The sequence below is a fragment of the Lepidochelys kempii genome, chromosome 1 (genome assembly GCF_965140265.1).
Source record: "Lepidochelys kempii isolate rLepKem1 chromosome 1, rLepKem1.hap2, whole genome shotgun sequence".
Lineage (NCBI taxonomy): Eukaryota > Metazoa > Chordata > Testudines > Cheloniidae > Lepidochelys > Lepidochelys kempii.
Genome location: NC_133256.1, coordinates 337,454,842 through 337,478,449, shown reverse-complemented (window position 1 = coordinate 337,478,449; position 23,608 = coordinate 337,454,842). Strand labels below are relative to the sequence as shown.

Sequence of the window (23,608 nt, the reverse complement as noted above, 5' to 3'; positions counted from 1 at the left end):
AAATGTCTCTGCACGCTCCCATCATGGGCCCCTTTCCCTCCCTGTCGCATGGGACCTCCCCGCCCCGCCATGTGTGGACGCTCCCCGCCTGAAGGGGGCGCAGACCTTGACCTCTGACCCGCTGGGGATGACGCGTTGGGTCCTTTAACGTGTTTAGGCGACGTCCCCGCGCCTGAGCCATCTGCCCCGGTCCGCTTAACGGGCCAAGGAATGGAGTCATTTTGGCGGGGTGAAGGGTCCTTCCCGGAAAGGGGAATGATGCCTGTTGTCCCGGGTCCCGCCCGTCTCCCAGACTCCCACACGTACACTACTCAGGAAGTGGGTGGCCACGGCGCTGCCTGATCCGTTACCGGACCGGTAGAGGGGAGGGGTCCTGATTGTCCCTGCGTCGCGGCACAGGGCCGGCAGTCACGTGACTGGCAGCGGCCGGCGCCTCGGAGCGAGGAGGGGGCTGCAGGGGGAGGGGAAGCCCGGACTCCCCTCGGCCAGGCAGGCCCCCGCCGCCATGGGCAGTGAGTATCGGGCGGAGAAGCGGGATCCGACGGGCGGCGACAGAGGAGGCTTGGGGAAGGGGCGATCGGGGCCACGGACACCAGGTGTGCGGGTGGGGGCGCCCTGAGGGACAGACAGACACCAGGGTGGGCGCCTGGGGGCGCCCTGAGGGAGGCGGGGACGGACGGACCGACGGCTCCCCGGGCTGGGCGTCTGGGGGTGACCTGTCGGAGGGACGGACGGACCGAGGGCAAGAGACGACGGAAGGGGGCTGACTGACAGACACTAGGCTGGAGTGAGGGGCGAGCTGGGCAACAGAGAGACCCTCGGCTGAGGCGTATGGGGCAATCATAGAATCATAGAATATCAGGGTTGGAAGGGACCCCAGAAGGTCATCTAGTCCAACCCCCTGCTCAAAGCAGGACTGGTCCCTGACTAAATCATCCCAGCCAGGGCTTTGTCAAGCCTGACCTTAAAAACCTCTAAGGAAGGAGATTCTACCACCTCCCTAGGTAACGCATTCCAGTGTTTCACCACCCTCCTAGTGAAAAAGTTTTTCCTAATATCCAATCTAAACCTCCCCCACTGCAACTTGAGACCATTACTCCTCGTTCTGTCATCTGCTACCATTGAGAACAGTCTAGAGCCATCCTCTTTGGAACCCCCTTTCAGGTAGTTGAAAGCAGCTATCAAATCCCCCCTCATTCTTCTCTTCTGCAGGCTAAACAATCCCAGCTCCCTCAGCCTCTCCTCATAACTCATGTGTTCCAGTCCCCTAATCATTTTTGTTGCCCTTCGCTGGACTCTTTCCAATTTCCAAAATCCAGCGGGAGGAACAAGCCTTGGCTGTAGGGGGATGGTACAGGGGAGTTGTGGCCGGTGAGCGGGAGGCTGTGACTTGTAAGGGACGTGTGGGAGGATTGGCCCAGGGGTGGCTGTAGAATGTGCTGGGAGAAGTTGGGGGTGACCATGTCCATGAGGGCGTGATTTTGCCTGGCTAAATGCGCTGGGGAATAATACACCTGTCCCAGGCAAGGGAAAACGAATCATTAGGGCTGTGGATCTTTCTGTGGGTTTGTCCAGCTTGCCTGTCCTGCGCAGGTCAGGAGGCTTTGACCACACTAGCCTTTGCCCTTGCCTGCTGAAGTGCCACCCGTGGCCATGTGGGGCCATGCCTGTTAGTGACACCATGCTTGTCCAAAAAGAAAAGGAGTACTAGTAGCACCTTAGAGACTAACCAATTTATTTGAGCATGAGCTTTCGTGAGCTACAGCTCACTTCATCGGATGCACTGGTTAGTCTCTAAGGTGCCACTAGTACTCCTTTTCTTTTTGCGAATACAGACTAACACGGCTGCTACTCTGAAACCATGCTTGTCCAATAAGACTGTCTGAGATCCCCTGCACGGGAGCTCTGGCCTTGCTCTATGTGTACTGTGTGTTTGTATGTACTGAACAGGCTGAAGCAACAAACTGAGAGAAGAAGAATATGGTTCGAAAATTGAAATCTCATTCTGACTGTTTAATTTCCAAATTTCTGTTCGCTGTCAAGCCAACATAATCCAGCTAATCTGTTGGCACCTGTTGGATTTTTGTAGGATCTTCTGGCCTTAGTTTACCAACAATGGAATCATTTCAACTTTATAAATGAAACATGTCTTTTAATGGCCTGTCTTATGATTTCATGGCACCAAGTATTAAAGTGTAAAAATACAGCCTAATAGATTAGAAAATAAGAAAAAGGGATCATTTCAGTTCTGCCTGCATATTTGTGTGTGGGTGGATTGGTGACTTGATCTTTGCTGATATTCATTGTACCTAATGTGTCTTCTTATAATGCACATGCTTTGGAGGCCAAAAAAAAATTGAAAAAAAAAATCATTCTTTGCTCTGGAATTTGTTCCAATAAAAGGGATCATACTGTCTAACTTGTTCACTCTTTCTCAGTTAGAAATATTAGGCAGAACCACGTCAAATGATAAAGGAACTAAAATCCCACACTGCTCTGATTACATCTAGTATTTTAGAGAGCTTAAAAGGACAGGTGTTTCTTTTAAGTGACTACTTTGGGAAACTCCATTCTGTTATATGATTTAGGATGATTTTTTTCCCTCTGCATATTTTAGTGCTATTATAAATCAACATCTTGTCTCTGTATTTACCTAACATGGAAAGATAGCAGATATTCATCTTCAGTTAATGTTTAAGTTCCAGCTTACTGTCATTATTATATATAATACTTCCTTTCATGAGTATAAAAATGACACCAAGTCAAATCTGAAGGAAAATTCAGACCTTGTTAGTAAAAACCATTAAATTCCATCTCAAACTTTTGCCATGTTTTGTCATGAATTTGCAGGTAGTGGTAAGAGTATGAATTTATGTATGCAACTCATTTTTTGAATGTCATACAAGTAGTTAATGTGCATATTTAAAGGGCTGAATCCTAGGTAAGAAAGTGAGTGCTGTAATATGTAACAGTTCACTATGATTCAGCTTGAAAAACTTATTTTATTTATTTTTTTCTTTAAACAGTTAAATTTTTAGAAGTTATTAAGCCTTTCTGTGCAGTTTTACCTGAAATCCAGAAGCCTGAAAGAAAGGTTAGTGCTGTGTTTTGATTTTTGCTTGTATTGGGTGAATTCATAGATTATTTTAGGGATATAATTCATAGATTATTTTGTGAGGGGACTCAGTCACTGGGTCCCGTCACTCAGTAGACAATTGTGAGGGGACTCAGTCACTGTGTCCCTGGGTGTTTTAAGCCTCCAGAGCCTGAATAGAGCCAAGCCAACACCCCATCCTTGGGGTTCTTAAGTATGCTCTTGGGGTGCAAACCTTCTGTCTAGCACCCCCTCCTGAGGGCTGGAATCAGCTCTTTAGCCCCTGGACTCAGTGCTGACCATTCAAACTCCTCCATAGGTTAAGCATACCCACTTCCAGAACTCCACCCAAAAGTGTGAGCCTTCTGGGTTACTGTTTGACAGTGCAAGGAGGCCTATGGCAAGTATAAAGCAGGTAACAGTCGCTTTGTACACATCTAATACCATTGCTCTTTTACTTAACAGATAAAGCATGTGAGTACAGATCATTTTGCAGTGTCCCTCTCTAGCTCACCTGTCCCTAGGGAGTCCTTGTGGTTCCTCAGTATTCAGGGATGTAGTCACGGTCCCTAGCCTCATCAGCTCCCTATATGTTGGATTGCTTCTCCCTCCTCTTGAGCTGGAGAAAATTGTCACCAAAGATGCTCCTTTTTTATAATTTTCCAGTCTGTTCTGTTGGGTGACTCCCTCATCAGCCTCAACAGGTGACCAGAAACCCTTACCATGTTTGTGGCCAGGCTACCTCTGCCTTTGAGTTCAGACTTGAAAAAATGGTTGGCAGCCATCTCTTTGTCATGTAGATGGACAATCCTAAAATTTAACAATTCTGTTGATAGCTGTATGCCAGCACATCTCAGGAATTATAGTTCAAGATGGAGGTTAAAAGACAGTGGGAATGTAAAGACGGTAAGACCAGCCTTACAATCAAATGGAGTTTACAGTCTGATACAGGTACTTGCAAAGACTTCATAATCTCACACAGAATACATAAATTGTCAGTGTCTGTGTGTGTTGTATGCTTTACACTTACCACTTGGCCCCTGGAATAGGTAAACCAGAAGTCTCTCACCTTTGGGTGTAATTCTAGGAGTGGGTGTATTTAAGCTATGAGGGAGTATAAATGGTTTGTACTGTGCCCAAGGGCTGGACAGCAGTCTCCAGCTGTTAGGAGGGCATCCCTGGGGTGCAGTCTGGGAGCTGGGGTACCACTGAGCCCCCTAACCCTGGGCTTCCTCTCACACTGTACTGCTGTGACAAGCTGCAGAGCCCTCCAGCCTGCACTTTTACCAGCATACATACAGGTAGGGCCACACCCAGCTGCAGTTACATGCAGGCTCTCTGACTAGCCCCTGCATAGGAAGGCTACAGTTAAGGCAACTCCCAGCTCCCCAGATGTGCACCCCCTCTGGAGTATAAATCCAAAATTATACCGTCTTGCGCTGTACAGCGTAAGTTCATAAAATTCACCCTCTCCCTCAATGTGGAGGGGAATATGCAACAGCCTTTGCTCCTGAGTTATGATTCCCAGCCACTTCACTCCAACTCACTGGTTTAGATAAAGCAAAAACAAGTTTATTAACTACAAAAGATAGATTTTAAGTGATTATATGTGATGGCAAATAGATCAAAGCAGATTACCTAGCAAATAAACAAAAAAATGCAAATTAAGCTTAATATACTAAATAGATAGGATGTGAATAGCAGATTCTCACCCTAAGAGATGATACAAGCAGGCTGAAGATTTTTAAGGGCAAACTGCACTTGCTTTACAGCTTGGAATCCCTATGTGTTTCATTCATAGGCTAAAAGTATCTTTGGTCTGAGTCCAGCACTTCCCCCAGTTCAGTCTTTGTCCCTTGGGTGTTTCCAGGAGTCTTCTTGGGTGGGGAGTGAAGAACACCAAATGATGTCACTCCCTATCTTTTATAGCTTTTACGTATGGTGGGAACCCTTTGTTTCAAAGCTTGGTTCCCAGACCAGTCTGTGGAAAAATACTGACATCCCAAGATGGAGTCTAGAGACATGTGGTCTCATCACATGTCCAGTAGAGTCATAGCAGCCATTACTTGGAGGCTGTCTGTAGCATTTTCAGGAAGGCTTCCCGGGTGGGAGATAAGCTTCTCCTAAGGTCTGTTGTTTTTTCCTAATGGTCCATTGCCCTGAATAGGCCCTTTCCCACCCACTGTCTAGACTGAAAGCATCTTGTCTAGTGGGCATTACCCAGGTGTAACTACATTTGAAGTACAGGTACATAGTTAACATTCTTAACTTCAGACACAAAAATGATACATACAGACAAATAAGATAATCGTATTCAGCAAATTATAACTTTCCCAATGACACCTCACATGATATATCTTGCATAAAATACATCAGAATTATTCTATAATTGTATCATAATAATATCACTGTGAAGAATTTGGCATGCAGTGTCATAGAGGGTCTGTGTCCCAAGAGTGTGCCTAGGAACTCGAAGACTGTAGCAGTGGCTGGGCACTGGAGGCTTAAAATGCCCAGGAACTCAATGGCTGGGTTCCCTCTCAGCAGTCTAATGAGTGTCAGAGAGGGGCACTCGACTGAATCTGACACCTATTATCAAATTGAGCAAATCAACCCTTAAAATCTGTTTTTTGAGCAAAGCAGATCAAACTCCTTGAGTCTCTTGCTTATAAGGCATGTTTTCCTTTAATAATTCTCATGACTCTTTTCTCTGAACCCTCTGCAATTTATCAACATCCTTCTTGCATTGTGGACACCTGAACAGGATGCAGTATTCCAGTAGGGGTCACACCAGTGTCAAATACAGAGGTAATATAACCTCCCTACTCGTACTCAATATTCCCCTGTTTATATAACCAATGGTTGTATTCACCCTTTTGGCCACAGCACTGCACTGGGAGCTCATGTTCAGCTGATTATCCCCATGACCCCCAAGTCTTGGTTCCCAGAATAGAGTCCCCCATCTGGTAAATATGGCCTCATGTCTTTGCTCCTAGATGTAGTACTTTACATTTGACTGCATTAAAATGCATATTGTTTACCCTCATCCAGTTTGCCAAGTGTTATAAAATCACAGACGATTAGGGTTGGAAGAGATCTCAGGAGGTCATCTAGTCCAACTCCTTGCTCAAAGCCGGACCAACCCCAACTAAATCATCCCAGCCAGGGCTTAGTCAAGCCGGGCCAGTGATCCAGATTATACTGTACCAGTGCCTCTTCATTATTTACTACCCCCAATCTTTGTGTCATCTGCAAACTTTATCAGTAAGGATTTTGTTTTCTTCCAGGTCACTGATCAGTTTCTAATATGTGTGAAAGTTGCATCCAGTCCTCCTCCCAATTAAATCAGTTTCTCATTGTATTCCGTGAGAGCAAGAAATGTGCTTTGCTCTTTCTATTCTTTTCTCTCTCATGAAAAAGCATCATTTGTGAGTTTTGATTGGATATGTTAATATTGTAATTACAGTAGTAATTATAGTAGTAGTAATTACTACTAGTTATAAACAGATAGCTGTGGTTCATATTTCCCTGGTATGCATAGTTAAAATCTGTTTGAACAGGATGTTTTCTAAACTAAGAACTTGAACAGACTGAAAACACTGTGAGGAGGACACTTATGTCACTCATTTTGCACCAACTGTAGGTGAGAAAATGTCAAAGGAGTGAAGTGTCCAGGCATATCTGATCCGATAACTTCGTGTTGTTTCAGTACTCATTGTTTCTGGCGGTAGTACCTGGATGGCCGTTTTCTGTGTCTGCCTATGGCCTCAGAAAGCTCATTTCCTTTTTCCTTTCGTGTCAGACTACAGCTAAAGAAACTTTTCTTACTTTTGTGACTTGAGGGTGTACTGGGTGATACAAAGCTGTGTTTTCTTTGATACTGAAGTGTCGTCATAGTCTTGTAGAGCCAGAGGGAATATGGATTTTAGTTATCACACGAGGTGCCTTAAAATATGAGTGCAAAAAAGATGGCGGACTACCCTAAACTATTGGAAAAAGGTGGTAGGATCCTTGAAGCTAATAGTTTTCCCCATTGTTTTTCAGGTATGTTCTGGGAGGTGTGTGCTGGGATGTTCTTTTTTTAGGCCATTGTGTTGCTTTTCTGCCCCAATCCCTCTTACATTAATGTATCATAGATGTATAATAAACATTCCACTAATGCCAGTGTAAGTTAGATTGTGTAACTCAACAGCTAGCTTACATATCGGTATTCTTCAAGTATTACATAGGAACTTCACTACTGTCACATTAGATATATCAGATAATCCGTGTTAAACATCAGTCAGTGTTAGAAATCTACTGTTACGGTTGAATACTCTGGCTCTGAACTCTACATGATGTAGCATTTTATGTCATAGAATATTATTATATTATGATCTCTAAATATGTAGTGTTAACACAGGTTTGTGATTAATCCACTTTTTCTAAATTCTGTTTTATAGATCCAGTTCAGAGAGAAAGTACTATGGACAGCTATTACACTATTCATTTTCTTAGTGTGCTGTCAGGTATGTACCTGTTTACATGTGCATGCACGCACATAGGGGCACACACCCCCTTTCTGTAAGACATGCAAGAGGATATAATGTTTGTTTTTAATGTTGGAGTAGTGAGGATTCCTTGTATATCTGTACCAGTTCAGTTACTTTGTAATTTTACATTAAACGTTTAAGTAGTTCTGTCAATGAAACTTGCTCTTGTGAAGCATCCTTTGTTAAAATTCATACGGTTTTCCCCCACAAAAATTAACTTCTTGTTACACCCTAATTTTCGGACCTTAGAAGGGCGTTGTGAACTTGAAATCTAGTCTCATTTGAAAAATAAATTAAAAGTAGTTTCAGGTTTCACACCTACCCTTGATTTCCTCTGACAATTTCTTTGATTTTACTATATCATCTTTCCTCTTTATTTAACAATTATATATGTTTCTCTCCTTTGTTACTGTGTGTGAAACACCCATACAAATGGGGGACGCTGATAATAGAGTAAAAAGTGAAACTACGTACAAAGTGCTGCCAAATTCACACAGTAAACAAACTGAAAAATAGATTTGTCTTCTTAATCTTATAACTAAGACGTTAGTTGTAATAGTAAGTTTTTAAAAAAATAGAAGCGTGATTGTTTTAAATTTAGCCATGCTTTTAACAAGATGGCGCAGTATATGGGTTGCAAACTCTACAAGGAAATAGTTCTTTAAATACTGTTTCAGTTTAAATATAAAAAATGGAATGGAAATATGGATAGAGATGTTAGTTACTAAAAAGCAAGCGTTTACAAATTTAAGTAGTGTTTGTAAAACACAGGCCAAGAATCATTAAAACCTAAATTTGGAGCCTAAGTTAACCTGAGAACATCTCATTGCATGAAGTTAATATAAATGCCCATTTAAACCTTTTTGTACATGGTTTTGCAGCGCTTTTAAATTGCACTTTAAAACATTGATTCTGAAATTGTAGTGTATAAAATAACCATTCTAGAGCCACTGAGTAATGGGTATATTCAAGTGATCCACAAAATACAGTCTGTAAGTTTTTGAACAGCGAAAGGCTATTTAGAGGCCAAAGGAAGTCTTCTTTTAAAATTGGTTTGTTTTCTTTTGGGGAGCCATTAAAATGTTTGTCTGAGATGGAAGAACATACTATTTCAGCACTGTGTAGCTGCTAAATGTATATTAAATGTAGACTTTGAATAGTGGAAGCTTTACAAGGATTACAATAGTAAAATAGGGAAGAAACAAGTATAGACTGATTTTCAGTAAGTAGTTTAGTTTAGAAGAATGTAGATTTCAGTCTGACAAAATTCCTGGGACACATTTTTTCCATAATTGTGGTAGGTTCCAAAAGAGCTAATACCTCATCAATAGGGCCCTACCAAATTCACAGTCCATTTTGGTCAATTTCATGGTCTTGGGATTTTAAAAATCATAAATGTCATGATTTTAGATATTAAATCTGAAATTTCATGGTGTTGTGACTGTAGGGGTCCTGAGTCAAAAAGGGACTGTGAAGGGTTGCAAGGTTATTATAAAGGGGTTGTGGTGTTGCCACCCTTCTGCACTGCTGCTGGCAGCAGTCCTGCCTTCAGAGCTGGGTGGTTGGAGAGCAGCAGCTGCTGGCCAGGAGCCCAGCTCTGAAGACAGCGCTGCTGCTGTCATCACAGCAGCACAAAAGTAAGGGTGGCAGGGCGTGGCCTTCAGAGCTGGGCACCTGGCCAGCAGCTTCTGTTCTCCGGCCACCCAGCTCTGAAGGCAGCGCAGAAGTACTGCGACCCCCCTACAATAACCTTGAGACCCCTCCGCGTGATCCCCTTTTGGGTTGGGGTCCCCAGTTTCAGAAACACTATTCTCCCCCATAAAATCTGTATAGTATAGGGTAAAAGTAGACGAAAAACCAGATTTCACAGCAGAGACCAGATTTCAGTCCGTAACGTGTTTTTCACAGTCATGAGTTTGGTAGGGCCCTACTCATGAAGGGTTAACGAACTGCTTTCAAAGAGTAGCATAAGAAGAAAAAGAAAAGGTTTTTGAACCAACAAACGAATCAGTAACAGATCATTTTTATCTGTTAAGCTTTAGAAGATTTGATGATGTGTGCAATTCTCCATCATAGAGAATTATGCAAAACTTGTACGTGCAGTGGAACCTCAAAGGTAATGAACGCCAGAGTTACGGACATACTGGTCTGCCGAACACCCTGTGAAACTGGAAGTCCTCAATCAAGCAGCAGTGCAGACCAAAAAAAAACAACAAATATTGTACTGTGTCAGGGCTTCAGCCACTGGGGGACTGGGCTGCAGCCCAGAGGTGGGAGGTGTCAGGGCTCTGGCGGGGGTGGTGCTCGTGGCTTCTGACCCTCTTGAGCATCTGGACTCAGGGCTTTAGACTAGGGGGGTCGCGCTGGGGCTTAAGGCTTCAGCCCTGCGGGGACTGCTGGGACTCAGGGCTTCAATTATGAGGGGAACGCCGGTTTCAGCCTCAGTGCTCTCCCTGTAGCTAAAGCCCCGAATCCCCTTCTGTCCCCCACAGCTGAAATCAGGAACAGAGCTGCGGGGCTGAAGCCCAGATCCCAGCATCCCCTTCGGGGTTGAAGCCAGAACAGAGTCATGGGGCTGAAGCCCCAGCGCTCCACCCAGGTCTAAAGCCCTGAGCCCTCAGCCAGGAGCCCTGGTGGCCCGTAGGGTCAGAAGCACCAACTTCCTTCTCCCAGCACTGAATCCTGGCTGTCCCCCTCCCATTCCCCCCAGCGCTGCGGCTGCAGTCCCAACTCCCCCGCTGAAGTCCATAACGTCTTGTTCAGAGTTACAGACCATTTCAGAGTTATGGGCAATCTCCATTCCCAAGGTATCCGTAACTCTGAGCTTCTACTGTAGTCAAAACTTAAAACTGTTTCCTAGTATCTATAGGGACCAAATTATATATGCAGAAATCCTGCATTCATATGGTATCAAGACTGAGAGGACAAGTAACAGTACATGGTGAAGGTGTATAAGCCAAAGGAGGCCCCGGTACAGTCTGGAAAGTAAGTGGAGTTAAGACGGAATAATCATTGTTCATGATGTTTTTAGAATAAGATAATCTGAACCAATAAAAAACAGTTCCAGGTAAAGTAGAACAAAATTCTAATCTACATCAAGAGTTCGTGGCCTGTACTGTTAAAACAGCAGCAAGAGAGTATGCCTTCTCTCAAACAGGATGACTGGGCAACAAAATGGCAGATGAAATTCAATGTTGATAAATGCAAAGTAATGCACATTGAAAAATATCATCCCAGCTATACTTACAGAAATGATGGGTTCTAAATTAGCTGTTACCTCTCAAGAGATCTTGGAGACATTGTGGATAGTTTTCTGAAAACATCCACTCAATGTGGAGCGGCAGTCAAAAAAGCAAACAGAATGTTGGGAATCATTAAGAAAGGGATAGATAATAAAACAGAAAATATCATATTGGTTCTATATAAATCCATGGTATGCCCACATCTTGAATACTGTGTGCAGATGTGGTCGTTCCATCTCAAAAAAGATATATTGGAATTGGAAAAGGTTCAGAAAAGGGCAAGAAATATGATTAGGGGTATGGAACGGCTGCCATGTGAGGAGAGATTAATAAGACTGGGACTTTTCAGCTTGGAAAAGAGACAACTAAGGGGGGATATGATTGAGGTCTGTAAAATCATGACTGATGTGGAGAAAGTAAATAAGGAAGTGTTATTTACTCCTTTTCATAACACAAGAAGTAGGAGTCACCAAATGAAATTAATAGGCAGCAGGTTTAAAACAAACAAAAGGAAGTATTTTTTCACACAACGCACAGTCAACCTGTGGAACGCCTTGCCAGAAGATGTTGTGAAGGTCAAGAGTATAACAGGGTTCAAAAAAGAACTAGATAAATTCATGGAGGATAGGTCCATCAATGTCCATTTGCCAGGATGGGCAGGGATGGTGTACCTAGGCTCTGTTTGCCAGAAGCTGGGAATGGGTATCAAAGGAATGGATCACTTGATGATTACCTGTTCTGTTCATTTCCCTTGGGGCACCAGACGTTGGCCACTGTTAGAAGACAGGATACTGGGCTAGATGGAACTTTGGTCTGACCCAGTATGGCAGTTCTTTTGTTCTTCTGATCTGTTTGATATATGGTATCAAAACTCGAAAGGTGAAGTTAATTACCATGCTGGCTTTTATTGACTTAAATTTGTGGTTGTTTCCATTCATGGTACTTTTCAGAGTTAAATGATTTTAAATATTTCATTTCTGTGGTTGGGGAATTAATCATTGGTGAAAATATTTGTATTAAGTTTTCTATGTCTCTTAACTGTAAAGAAACACAATATTAGGACCCAAAGGTAAAATTAAGTTAGCAACTGAATGCTTTCTGTTTTCATTTTCAAATCTGAAAACTTTTTATTTTTATATATTCATCCAAAGCTCAAACACTCTGATGCAAAAATGTCAGTGAAATACAAAACCAATAAAATTTACTATTTTATTGTCTTCCTAACACATGAAGACCAGTATATTTAATTTGTACAGGTTATTAAATATGTCTCTCTCATATTGTGCTTTGGGTTTTCCTCAGAGGATTATATTGCTTGTCGTATAAATTTTATGCTCTGGTTTTAATGTCCGAAACATGAAGAATATTGGAATAAATTATCCTAAGCAACGTATCTATAACCTGAAACCAGTTCAGGATTACTCTTCATAGTATGTATTTGTTTGTACTTTATGCAGTCTAGCTTTACAGAGAAGTCTAGACGTTTAGTACTACACATATCTTTACAGATACCTTTGTTTGGAATCATGTCATCAGACTCTGCAGATCCTTTCTATTGGATGAGAGTAATTCTTGCATCAAACAGAGGTTAGTAAATTAGTCATCTCTTCACTGTTTTTCTCTCTGGTATTCTATTAATGTAAACTAGTATGATTGACAATTGATAGACATTAAACTGATTTTCAAGTATTTGATTTCATGGAGTCTAGGAGTCAGAATTAAGTACTTTGTGAGTGTTTAGGACAGATGTAATACTTTAAATTCATAACACTTTTCAAAAGCCAATACAGGTATCTCCTATTTTGAAAATAGCATAGGAATTTGGCATCATCTGAGGAGCAAATGAAATTCAGCTTGATGCTCTACTTTTGGAAAGAGTATCTCAAATATGTATGGCAGGTAACCTACCATATGAATAAATGATTCCCACTTATTGATAATACTAGTTTACACTTTGAGATGCTTGGAGTAGAAGGTGATTTATAAATACTAGTGAATTAAACCACAAAATACAACTACAAAATAGATGAGCAAATAATTTTACAGGTCTGGAAACTGAAGGTAGAGAGGTTGAGGCTTGCTCGAGATCACAGTGCACCTGTGACAGAGCTGGGATTAGAACTCCTAGCTCTGAGTCCTTCTCTCAGTTGTTCAGATCATGCTGCCTCTATTGCTAATTCTTGTTCTGTTTTGTTGATTTGTATCTGTTCTCAGTCTGCAGCAGTTTAGGTCCCCTTTTTTTTTTTTTTTAAATTAACTTTGCTGATAGTTTTATGTGACAGTATATTAATTCATTGCAAGTGAAAGAAGGGTAATCAAACTTGTCAGGGCTGTCTTTGTTTCTCATTTGCACAGTGCCTGAAGTAATGCTGTCCTGAGCCCCAAGCGATGCCTCTAAATGATACTGCAATGTAAATATTTGGCTTGCATATATATTTTTTTCAGAATATTATCTCCTTTTAATCACTTTATACACACACACGTACACACACACAAAGATAAATTAAAAAGCTGACTTGATATACTGTGTACAGATGTGGTCCCCTCATCTCAAAAAAGATATACTGGCATTAGAAAAGGTTCAGAAAAGGGCAACTAAAATGATTAGGGGTTTGGAACGGGTCCCATATGAGGAGAGATTAAAGAGGCTAGGACTTTTCAGCTTGGAAAAGGAGACTAAGGGGGGATATGACAGAGGTATATAAAATCATGAGTGGTGTGGAGAAAGTGAATAAGGAAAAGTTATTTACTTGTTCCCATAATATAAGAACTAGGGGCCACCAAAAGAAATTAATGGGTAGTAGGTGTAAAACAAATAAAAGGAAGTTCTTCACTCAGCGCACAGTCAACCTGTGGAACTCCTTGCCTGAGGAGGTTGTGAAGGCTAGGACTATAATAGGGTTTAAAAGAGAACTGGATAAATTCATGGAGGTTAAGTCCATTAATGGCTATTAACCAGGATGGGTAAGGAATGGTGTCCCTAGCCTCTGTTTGTCAGAGGGTGGAGATGGATGGCAGGAGAGAGATCACTAGATCATTACCTGTTAGGTTCACTCCCTCTGGGGCACCTGGCATTGGCCACTGTCGGTAGACAGGATACTGGGCTGGATAGACCTTTAGTCTGACCCAGTATGGCCATTCTTATGTTCTTATGATATGGCCTATTTGAATCAAAATTGTAAATGTTTTTGTTCTTCCTCATAGTTAAGATTTTGACTATGAAAACAATATAAAATGTTGAACTGGCCACATACTAATTTTGGCTCTTTGAAACATTGAGCATTTGGACCAAACAGTTAAACTGGCAACATGCTCGGAAAGAAGAGACTTTCCTATGATTCGCTGAAGGATGGATAAACCTTCAAAAAGTCAAAATTTATAATGCTGGCTTAGAACCAAATGTGTAATAGCTTTGGGAGATTTTATTGAATTATTTTTTTAATAGCTTTGGAATCCACTGTATTATAAATGCAGTACACCCTGGGAAGTGTTATGAGCTTCAAAGGACTATTTCACACAAAGTGCCAGAGAAGAATGAATTTTTGGGACAACGCAGTTAAAAAGGGGTTTTCCAGGAAATCTCTGGGGGAGGTGTGTGTGCCCCTGCTGGTTATGTAAGAACTCATCCTTTTGAAGCTTCCCCCTGAGGAGAGGTGACCGGCAGACATGAGGACGCTATCAAAGGCCCAAACTGTATAAAGGAAAGGATGAATGAGCTAACAGCTGTTATGATCTTGTAACCCCAGAAAAACCCTGTGGTGGGATTTGAAGAACTGATCACCTGCCAGACCCCTTGTTGGAGTTGGGACGATCTCTAGTAAACTTATTAGCATGTGTTTAGGTCCTTTTATTGTTTTTCATGTTTTTTCTTTTCTGTAATGCTTTCACCTTAAGTATAAATGTGCTCACTTAGAAAGGGCTGTGTGGTAACTTCTAAGTGCGTGCAATTATGCTGGGTATAGCCTCGGAGGAGAAAGCAAAGCAGGCCAGCTCATGCAGTCTGACTTTCTGGGTAACTCACGTTGTAAGCAGGGAACTGTGCAGTCTGGAAAAACCCCGGTCAGGATGGGGAGAGACATGGGTCTCTACCCAAGAGAGCTGACAGCTAGAGAGCCAGAAGGCTAAAAGTAGTTTCAGGAGAAGTTGCCCTGAATTATTACAGACTACACTGCAGATATCTATGTCTTAGGAGGTATTGTTTCAATTGGTAGCATCTTACCCTCAGAGCTGATACTGAACCAATATCCTAGCAGAGAGCTCGGAGGCATGGTGCTAGTAGATGATACAAAAATCAGAACATTTTAATAGCCACATGACTTGTTTCTTAAAAGTGTTAATTTAATCCTGCTGTCCTCATCAGATTCTAATGTGGGTAATTATATTCTGCCTTCCTAAACGCCACCTGCACCTTCAGTTGGAAATTCAGTGGTTCTCTGACTGGTGAGTGATAAATCACAGTGGCCTTCTGAGACATTTCTGATGGTCCACAAAATGGACCAAGAAGTTGAGAGATACGGCTGACATGAGAGGAGAATTCAGCGGAAGACTTTCCCTAGTGAAGTGTTGAGTATTGTGAAATCCTGGAGAACTCACTACTTACCCTGTTCAGCCTCTGTACACATCAGCTTTGGATTGTAGGGTAGTTTCACAAAAATGTTTGAAGTGAAAGGCTACACATATTTCTCCCACATTGCCTTCAAAACTTCAGATTGTGACACAGCATTCTTCGTTTTTGAGGAGATAGCGATTTTTTTCTTTTAGAGTTGTTTGAAACATCACTAGACTGGAAAGTGTTTGACTGAAAGGATATGAAGAATAGTTGTTTATTTTTTATTGCAGGTCAGAACCTTTCTAAAGGCCCGATCCTTAGAGGTGCAGGGGTTTGGGATGTGGTTTAATATTTTTTCTTCCTCTTCAGGGACTTTGATGGAGTTGGGTATCTCGCCCATTGTGACATCTGGTTTGATCATGCAGCTGTTAGCTGGTGCCAAGATCATTGAAGTTGGTGATACACCAAAAGACAGAGCTCTTTTCAATGGAGCCCAGAAATGTGAGCATTATTCTGGTTAAAATTACTAAACATTTCTATTCTTGGCAAACCAAAGTGTATAACTAAAATGCTAGATACAAGGCATCCTTAGTATACTAACTCAGCAACTGCCTATAAATGAGCATTGCTTGCTTTTTGTTTCAGTGTTCGGGATGATAATTACCATTGGACAGGCCATTGTGTACGTCATGACTGGGATGTATGGAGATCCTGCTGAAATGGGTGCTGGAATTTGTCTCCTTATCATAATTCAGGTACAAAATTAATTCTTCTATGAATAAGTACTTCTGTGACATTCAGATATAGTATAGATGGATTGAAAATCCTGACCCTTCTCCTACTTCCCCTAACAAACCATTGTCTTTCTTCTCTTTTCTTAAGTGTTCTTAACATTGTAAACAGCACATCCTAAATGTATGTAATGCATATATGTGAAAGGCATAAAATCTCCCAGAAGGACAAACATACATGCAGTGGTTAAATATGTTCAAGATGTTCCAGATAAGTGCGTCGTGTTTGATCCCATTTGTCAAAGCTGTTAAGTATTAAAACAGGAGTAGGTGGCTTTGAAAACAGTGGACACTGGGTTTAGGAAATTTCTGATTAAAGGGTGCAAATAGATCCTAATGAAATCTTATCAAAGCAGTCCATGCACAATGTAAGAAACCAACACATCACTTCTGTGCAGAAAACATTTTTATTAAACAATGTGACTATTATTCTCAATACTGAAAAGTTATGTAAATATAGCAAGAAGACTCCTGCTCTTAAATTCCTGACCTTCTGACTTTGAATCTGTGTTGGGGGGTTAGAAGGGAACAGGACATCTAGATTTAATATTGAATACTCCCACATAATAATGAAAACATGATCAGTAATATTTTTAATACTTAAATTCTTGACTGATTTATTCTTGTTTCTGCTTACTCGCATTTCTTTCCCCACAGTTGTTTGTTGCTGGTTTGATTGTGCTGCTGTTAGATGAGCTGCTGCAGAAGGGTTACGGCTTGGGGTCTGGTATTTCCCTCTTTATTGCTACCAACATCTGTGAAACCATTGTCTGGAAGGCCTTTAGTCCCACTACCATTAACACTGGCAGAGGTACATTGCACAGATAACCATAACCGCACCAGTTTCACTTGATGCGTGCTAGAAATTAACTTTATTGTACTACTGAGTAGCAGTTGACTATGGAACTGTTGGTTTAGTGAGGTGCTGATTAGTTTTCAACAGTTGTTGTCCAAAAATGGAGACTAAACACTGTCAGATCCATAAGAGTAACTTTATCAAGAATAACAATCCAAAGGTTCGCTTCTGTGGCTTTAAATTCTAGTGGTTGCAGTGCAGACATTTTTTTTTTCCTCATCACCCTAATCCTTCCTTGACCTCAGGAATCTGGATTTCCTAGTCTGAATCCTGTGTTTTACTTTTAGCACACTGTGGTGCCCAGACATAGAAAGGTAGTGGATTTAGTATTTTCAAAGGAGATGTTTGTGGTACAGTTACTGTTTGTGAATAAGACATTCCTGTATTTAGTGTCTCCTCATAACACTCTGAAATACGTGTGACAGTTTGGAGAATGGGAATCCCACCTTCAGTTCTCTATCATGTCCTCAGTGTCCATGGCTGCACTGAGACCAGCCTTGGCCAAAGAGAAATGCTGCTTCTATCTATGCTGAGAGGTTATCAGATAGTTTATGTGTAAACTCCAAATTCTAAACCAGATTTTACCTTGATTGATTGCATCTCCAGTTTCTGGCATTTTTATTTACTGTGCTTGCTTGCTGCTCCTTTCTACCACTCCTTTTCTCTTCTTCCCCAACTTCTCCTCACTCCATTTAAAAAAAAGAATTGTTTTTGTCACATGGTTGAGAACTATAGGTTTTATCACAAAGGACAGTGTCCTGAATGTCCTTGTATTCTGCAGGCTGGAAGGGAATCTTACATTCTGACATACATGTTCTAATAGGACTACAGTACAACATATCTCATAACATGTGTACAGCACTTTTGCAAATATAAATTAATACCAGACCTTCTTAATTAGAAATTCACACTAATTTTTTACTTTAAAATTCAAAAAGAAAGATGGAGTGGTTTACTCTGTTTTGCTTTATATAGGAACAGAGTTTGAAGGTGCAGTGATTGCATTATTCCATCTTCTGGCTACACGAACTGACAAAGTCCGTGCTTTGCGGGAGGCTTTCTACCGACAAAACTTGCCCAATCTCATGAATCTGATTGCTACCGTCTTTGTGTTTGCTGTGGTCATATATTTTCAGGTAAATTAAAAGTGCAATCTACAGCTATAGGGCAATTACTTAATTACAAAAGGAAGAAGGATCCAGACTCTTAATTTATTAGTCTTGTATTGAAAGAACTAATTACAAAAGTTAAAATGGAACAACTAAAGTATTTGTCTTATAATTTCAGGGAGTAACAAAGTAAGAATTTTTTTCTAATATTGTCATTTCACTAACAGACATTTGACATTACAGCTATTTAATTTTATACCCAAAACCACCTGTGGTTGATATTCAGATACATTTTTGTTCTGTGTTTGTACAGTGCCTAGCACAGGGGTCTGTGATTGGGGTTCCTAGGAACTATAACAACAATAATAAATACTACTACTAATTACATTAGTTACTTGTGAGATCTTTAACATTGCCATTAAATGCCACACACACTAACCTTTCCAGGTGAAGTATTTTCATGTTCTGGAAATGAAAAATAATTTTATTGCGAGTCTTAGTGGTTCTACAGTGTAGATAATACACTTAATACAGCACGGTTTGTTTTCGTGGTCAGCTCTTGAAAGAATATAGTCAGTCTCAGCCAGAGAGTCATACTTCTCTGTGACATGACTGGTTCAGTTGTTCGAGAATATTGGAACTGGTGCATAGCTTTTGTTCTGTAAGTTTTCTCTAAATGTCCAGCTATGCAATATGCCTTTTTATGTAAATGTTTGATCATATTTAAAAATTGGACACTTATGATTGGTTTCTGTGAGAGATCAGTTTCAAAAGAATGCCCCCATATGGAATAAGTGTCATCCAAGTTGTAAGGACTGAAATCTCTGGCTCCTAAACCATATGTGACTCTTAGCATGCCTGTTCAGTCTAGGAGATTAGCTATAACCAGAAAACAGCAGAATGCTCTGCTTACAACTGTCTTCAGAGGTTGGTTAGGCTTCTGCATTAAAAGGTGGTAAGTTTTGTTGTGTTTTTTTTCCCAAACCCTAGATACAAAATGAGTGCATTTTAAAAGGGTGCTGTTGGGTTTAGAGTGGGAAAGGGTTGTGTACAAGAGGTTTTATGAAACTCAGCAATAAGACATTCTAAATATCCTTAAGGTTTTATTTAAATCAGACTTAAACATTGTATTTGCAGTTATCACTTAGAGACATTCCTAGGTTCAGAGCCCCATGTACTAGCTCTTGTTCAAACAATCTCAGTCTGATCCAAAGAATTTATAATCCAATTCCCCTCAGGACAAAAATTGTAGCATTGTGTGAACAAGTGAAAATCAGAACGTGAAACTCATCCATTTTTTTTAACATTCCAAGTCAAGCAAAATGGCATAAATGATAACTAATTTAAGGTGTTACTAACAGGCAAAAAAAGTTCTTAAGTGATTTTTAACCTGTAGTCTGTTTAGGTGAATGAAAATTCTAGGAGAAATGGCATACAAATTGGACAGCCATGTTACAGTCAATCATACGACTTAAATGCATAAAGATGACAGTGTAAATATTTGGCTCAATCCAAAGAAGATTCCAGAGTGCTGTTCTGTTTGTTATTATGGGAAAACAAACAAGCTATTCCAAAGGCTGTTTATTTCAGTCCTTGCATTCTAGGTTATCTAGTGAATACCATATCTCATTAAGAGTGCTGTTGTGACATGCCTTTGGGTTTAGAAATAAACTTAACACTTCCTTAATTCTCTCTTAGGGGTTTCGTGTTGATTTACCTATCAAGTCTGCCCGATACCGTGGACAGTACAGTAGCTATCCCATCAAGCTCTTCTATACCTCCAACATTCCCATCATTCTTCAGTCTGCCTTAGTTTCAAACCTCTATGTTATTTCCCAGATGTTGTCTGTTCGGTTTAGTGGCAACTTCTTAGTAAACTTACTAGGACAGTGGGCAGTAAGTATCTATCACTTATAAAATAACTTTGATAAGTATTTTGGTATTTAACAAGTGGGAAGTTTAACTACTAGTTTTCTTTAAAGTTCATGCATCTACAGTCTTAATTAAAGGAATCTGAAACCTCCATAAAGAGGGTAAGGAGGAGAGTCCCAGAGATAATGAGTTGCCTTTTCTTCCTCCCATGTAGGATGTCAGTGGTGGTGGCCCTGCTCGCTCTTACCCAGTTGGTGGTCTCTGCTATTACCTATCTCCCCCAGAATCCATGGGTGCTATATTTGAGGATCCTGTCCATGTAATTGTTTATATCATTTTTATGTTGGGATCCTGTGCGTTCTTCTCCAAGACATGGATTGAGGTGTCTGGTTCATCAGCAAAAGATGTAGGTGTTCTGATAACTGCTCTAAAATACTGTGTTTTAAAATCTTGTCTCTAATTTAGATAACTAGCTTCTAACAGATCACAGCTATTATTCTGTATGACTGTCAGCTGGTTATAAAACACTGCAGAAGTCTGATAGAAATGTGTGTCTGCAGGTTGCTAAGCAACTGAAAGAACAGCAAATGGTGATGAGAGGCCACAGGGATACATCGATGGTTCATGAGCTTAATAGGTAAGGAAATGCTGGCTCTCTGCAGCAGTTCGCTGCAGTACTATGTACCTTTAATACATTGGGTCAACCAAAGGTGGGGTCACCTGCAGAGCCACTAAGATTTGTGCCCAGTGCAAGATGCAGATGCAGCTTACTTTTTCACTCTCCTCACGTGTTCCATACTATGCTGTCATGTCAGTTGGGGAAGGCAGACAGGAGGGACAAAGTGTTTATGGAAGAGTTGCGAAAAAATAGATGAAGGGAGGCTTCCTGTTTAAACAGGAGAATGGGGGAATTTGGGATGAGGCCATGGGTGGCTTTATTAAAGGGGAGACAACCTGATTTCCCAGCTTATCACTCAAATTATCACTACAGAGCTCTGACATCATGAAGCAGCTCTTCCTCAATATGTGGCACTGGAGCCCAAGCAATAAACATTATGCCTTGTCCCTGAGGTGGGGGTGAGGGGCTCCCTCCATTGTCCATTGGCAACATTGTCTGATGGGCTCCTGTGTTTTAAAAATCATGGATTGGAGTCAGCAACTTGCATTACAGTTAGGTTGTGGAATGTTTTCTAGAAAGGTACTAGTGTTGAAAGCTAACTGGAAAGCTCATTAGTCTCTTCCATGCTTTACCTGTGGTTTGTGTAGTTATTAAATACTCAAATGTGTGGAAGCATATTTGAAAACTACATTAGATAAAAGGGCTGGATAATGCTCAGTGGTGCTGCTAGTGTTGTAAAGACCATTAATGTGTTGGAAATAGAAGTGGAAGGCATTTCGTTAATCACATTATACAATGTTCATGTATGCTTTGTAAACCTTTCAGTTATACCCCAGCCTTGTTTTTCCTGTGATGGGGTCTGCTGCAGCACAATCTGTGTGTGTGTCTGCTGGCAGGTACTTGATTGGAGGGAATTGGCGGCTAATTACTTAGAATGATTGTGCCCTCTTGCTGATGACTCTCATTGTAATCTTGCCTCTTCCCCCTCTTTCATAGTGAGATCTGGTGCAAAAGTAACAAAATGTTCTTGTTCGCTAATAGTTAAGAAGGGACTCTTTGCCGTATGAGTGAGTTTTTGCTCTTTCGAAGATCACACATTAAAATGACTCAAATTAACTATGTTTCCTTAAAATGTAGAGAAAAACTTTACCCTCAGGTGTGGACTTTACACTTGTATTGAAGGGAAGAATTTGCCCCAAAATAAATAGCGTGCTTAGCTACTGAAAAGCAGCAGTCTTCAGTCTCTTTAGCTTCCCAGCAGTTACTTAGCATGTACGTAGCATGCTATGTGGTCCAACCACTTTACAAACGCTAATCCTCACCACAGTGCTGTCAGGTAGACAAATATGTTTTGTTTAACTTTGTATAGTTGGAGAAACTGCCGCAGATAGGTGATGACTAAAGCAGTAGCCACTGGCAGAGTCGGGATGGAACTCTGAATTCCTAATGCCTGAATCCACTCATTCCTGTTGCTACTTCAGTTGGTCACGCACAGTGTGACCAACAACAAGCCAAACAAGACCCTTGGATGGAAAACATTAATTATGAAAACTTTCTGTTTCAGGTACATCCCTACAGCAGCTGCATTTGGTGGCTTGTGTATTGGTGCCCTCTCAGTATTAGCAGACTTTCTTGGAGCCATTGGATCAGGCACTGGCATCCTGCTTGCAGTCACCATTATTTATCAGTATTTTGAAATATTTGTAAAAGAACAGGCTGAAGTTGGAGGAGTGGGTGCTTTATTTTTCTAAATGTCCAAATATTTCACGATTTGCTTGAAAGGGAAAGTATTTTGACAACATGCCTCACATCAGTCCAATAATACTGTCGTCTTTTTCTTTGTTTTCAAGTGCTAAGTCCCATTATCGTAATGGGCACTGAGCAATGCCTGTGTGCAGCATCAGTACCAGCTGCCTTAAGAATAAAGTTTACATTATCTTGTTTAAATAGATGTAGTGTTGCCTGTAATGCTGGAAATAAATGCATCTACTTTGCTATTCAGACACTACAGTGAGATGGTAAAATGTAAGAGTTTGATTATTAGTAAACATTTTGCACACAGCGTGAAGATCTTAAATTGATTTCCCCATTTTTAGTCAGAAAAAAATACCAGAGTGCAGATTGCCACATGCCAATATTCTTGAGCTTATTAAATAAGTTCTTGACAGAATTTGTATGTAATCTATATTTTACATGAATTACTTTTTATACTTTTTTACGTGCATTTCCCCATGGTTGTGCTTCAGTATTCCCTCTTCATTTGTATTGTCTCCACTTGGTCACCAAACTCCTCGTCATGAGGGTGGACAAATGTTTTACTTGAGATTGCTACTCCTCTCACCGGTGAATTGGTTCTGCTGTGGGGGGTGCTGTATGTGCAAGGCCCATAGAGCACTTCCATTCTCAGCCCTGGGCTTCCCGCATGGTAGGTGCAGTCATGCCACCAGGTTGGCCTATACCTTTTGTATTTAACATGTACTTGTGAAAACTGCCACTGAAACTTCATGTCCACTTTGCTTTTATGATTCTGAAGGACAGAGGCCTGCTTCCTAAAGCATTGTTCGGAGTGGGGAGATGGGGGAAATAAGCAATTCCTGTTGAAAAATTATTTATGTTGTCGTACTTTACAACAGCAATGTAACTAGTATAAACATTAGACAATAAACTTATTTAATTAAATTCTGTTCTTGTCTTATCTAAGCAAGTTTTTTCTCTTGTAAAAAAAACAAACAGACCAACCTGTTTGCTTAAATAACGTTATGGTGAAATTACTTCGTTTTAAATGAACAAACATTTGTTCACAGTAGTTTGAGTCCTAATTAAGCTGAGATTTAAAATACCTAATCATCCTTGATGGTTTTTCAAAGTTAAAGATCTGTTAGAGTAGTTTGCATTGTGTTAAATACATGCTAAGGTCTGGTCTATACTAAAAAGTTGTCAGCTA

General features: G+C 40.9%; 1 protein-coding gene across 6 annotated transcripts; it reads left to right on the top strand.

The window, feature by feature from the left end:
- Positions 1-254: 254 nt before the first annotated feature.
- SEC61A2 (SEC61 translocon subunit alpha 2) lies at positions 255-23,343 on the top strand. Of its 6 annotated transcripts, none has more exons than XM_073328753.1 (12): positions 261-512; positions 3,027-3,094; positions 7,537-7,602; positions 12,377-12,455; positions 15,787-15,918; positions 16,063-16,172; positions 16,866-17,019; positions 18,040-18,200; positions 19,872-20,069; positions 20,260-20,451; positions 20,606-20,682; positions 22,229-23,343. In XM_073328753.1, exons 1-12 carry the CDS (start codon positions 506-508, stop codon positions 22,413-22,415), a joined length of 1,431 nt encoding a protein of 476 aa, XP_073184854.1. In that variant the 5' UTR covers positions 261-505; the 3' UTR covers positions 22,416-23,343. The 6 variants fall into 6 exon arrangements, with proteins under 6 accessions (XP_073184855.1, XP_073184854.1, XP_073184859.1 ...); XM_073328758.1 differs by lacking the exon at positions 3,027-3,094 and adding an exon at positions 13,224-13,279 and having other exon boundaries at positions 265-512; XM_073328754.1 differs by lacking the exon at positions 20,606-20,682 and having other exon boundaries at positions 255-512.
- Positions 23,344-23,608: the final 265 nt, after the last annotated feature.

What these genes read in the sequence shown, in the direction of transcription:
- SEC61A2 (XM_073328753.1), top strand. An exon ending in TTTCAATGGAGCCCAGAAAT is followed by an intron (nt 15,919 to 16,062) that starts GTGAGCATTATT and finishes TTTTTGTTTCAG; the next exon opens with TGTTCGGGATGATAATTACC. An exon ending in CTGTGGTCATATATTTTCAG is followed by an intron (nt 18,201 to 19,871) that starts GTAAATTAAAAG and finishes ATTCTCTCTTAG; the next exon opens with GGGTTTCGTGTTGATTTACC.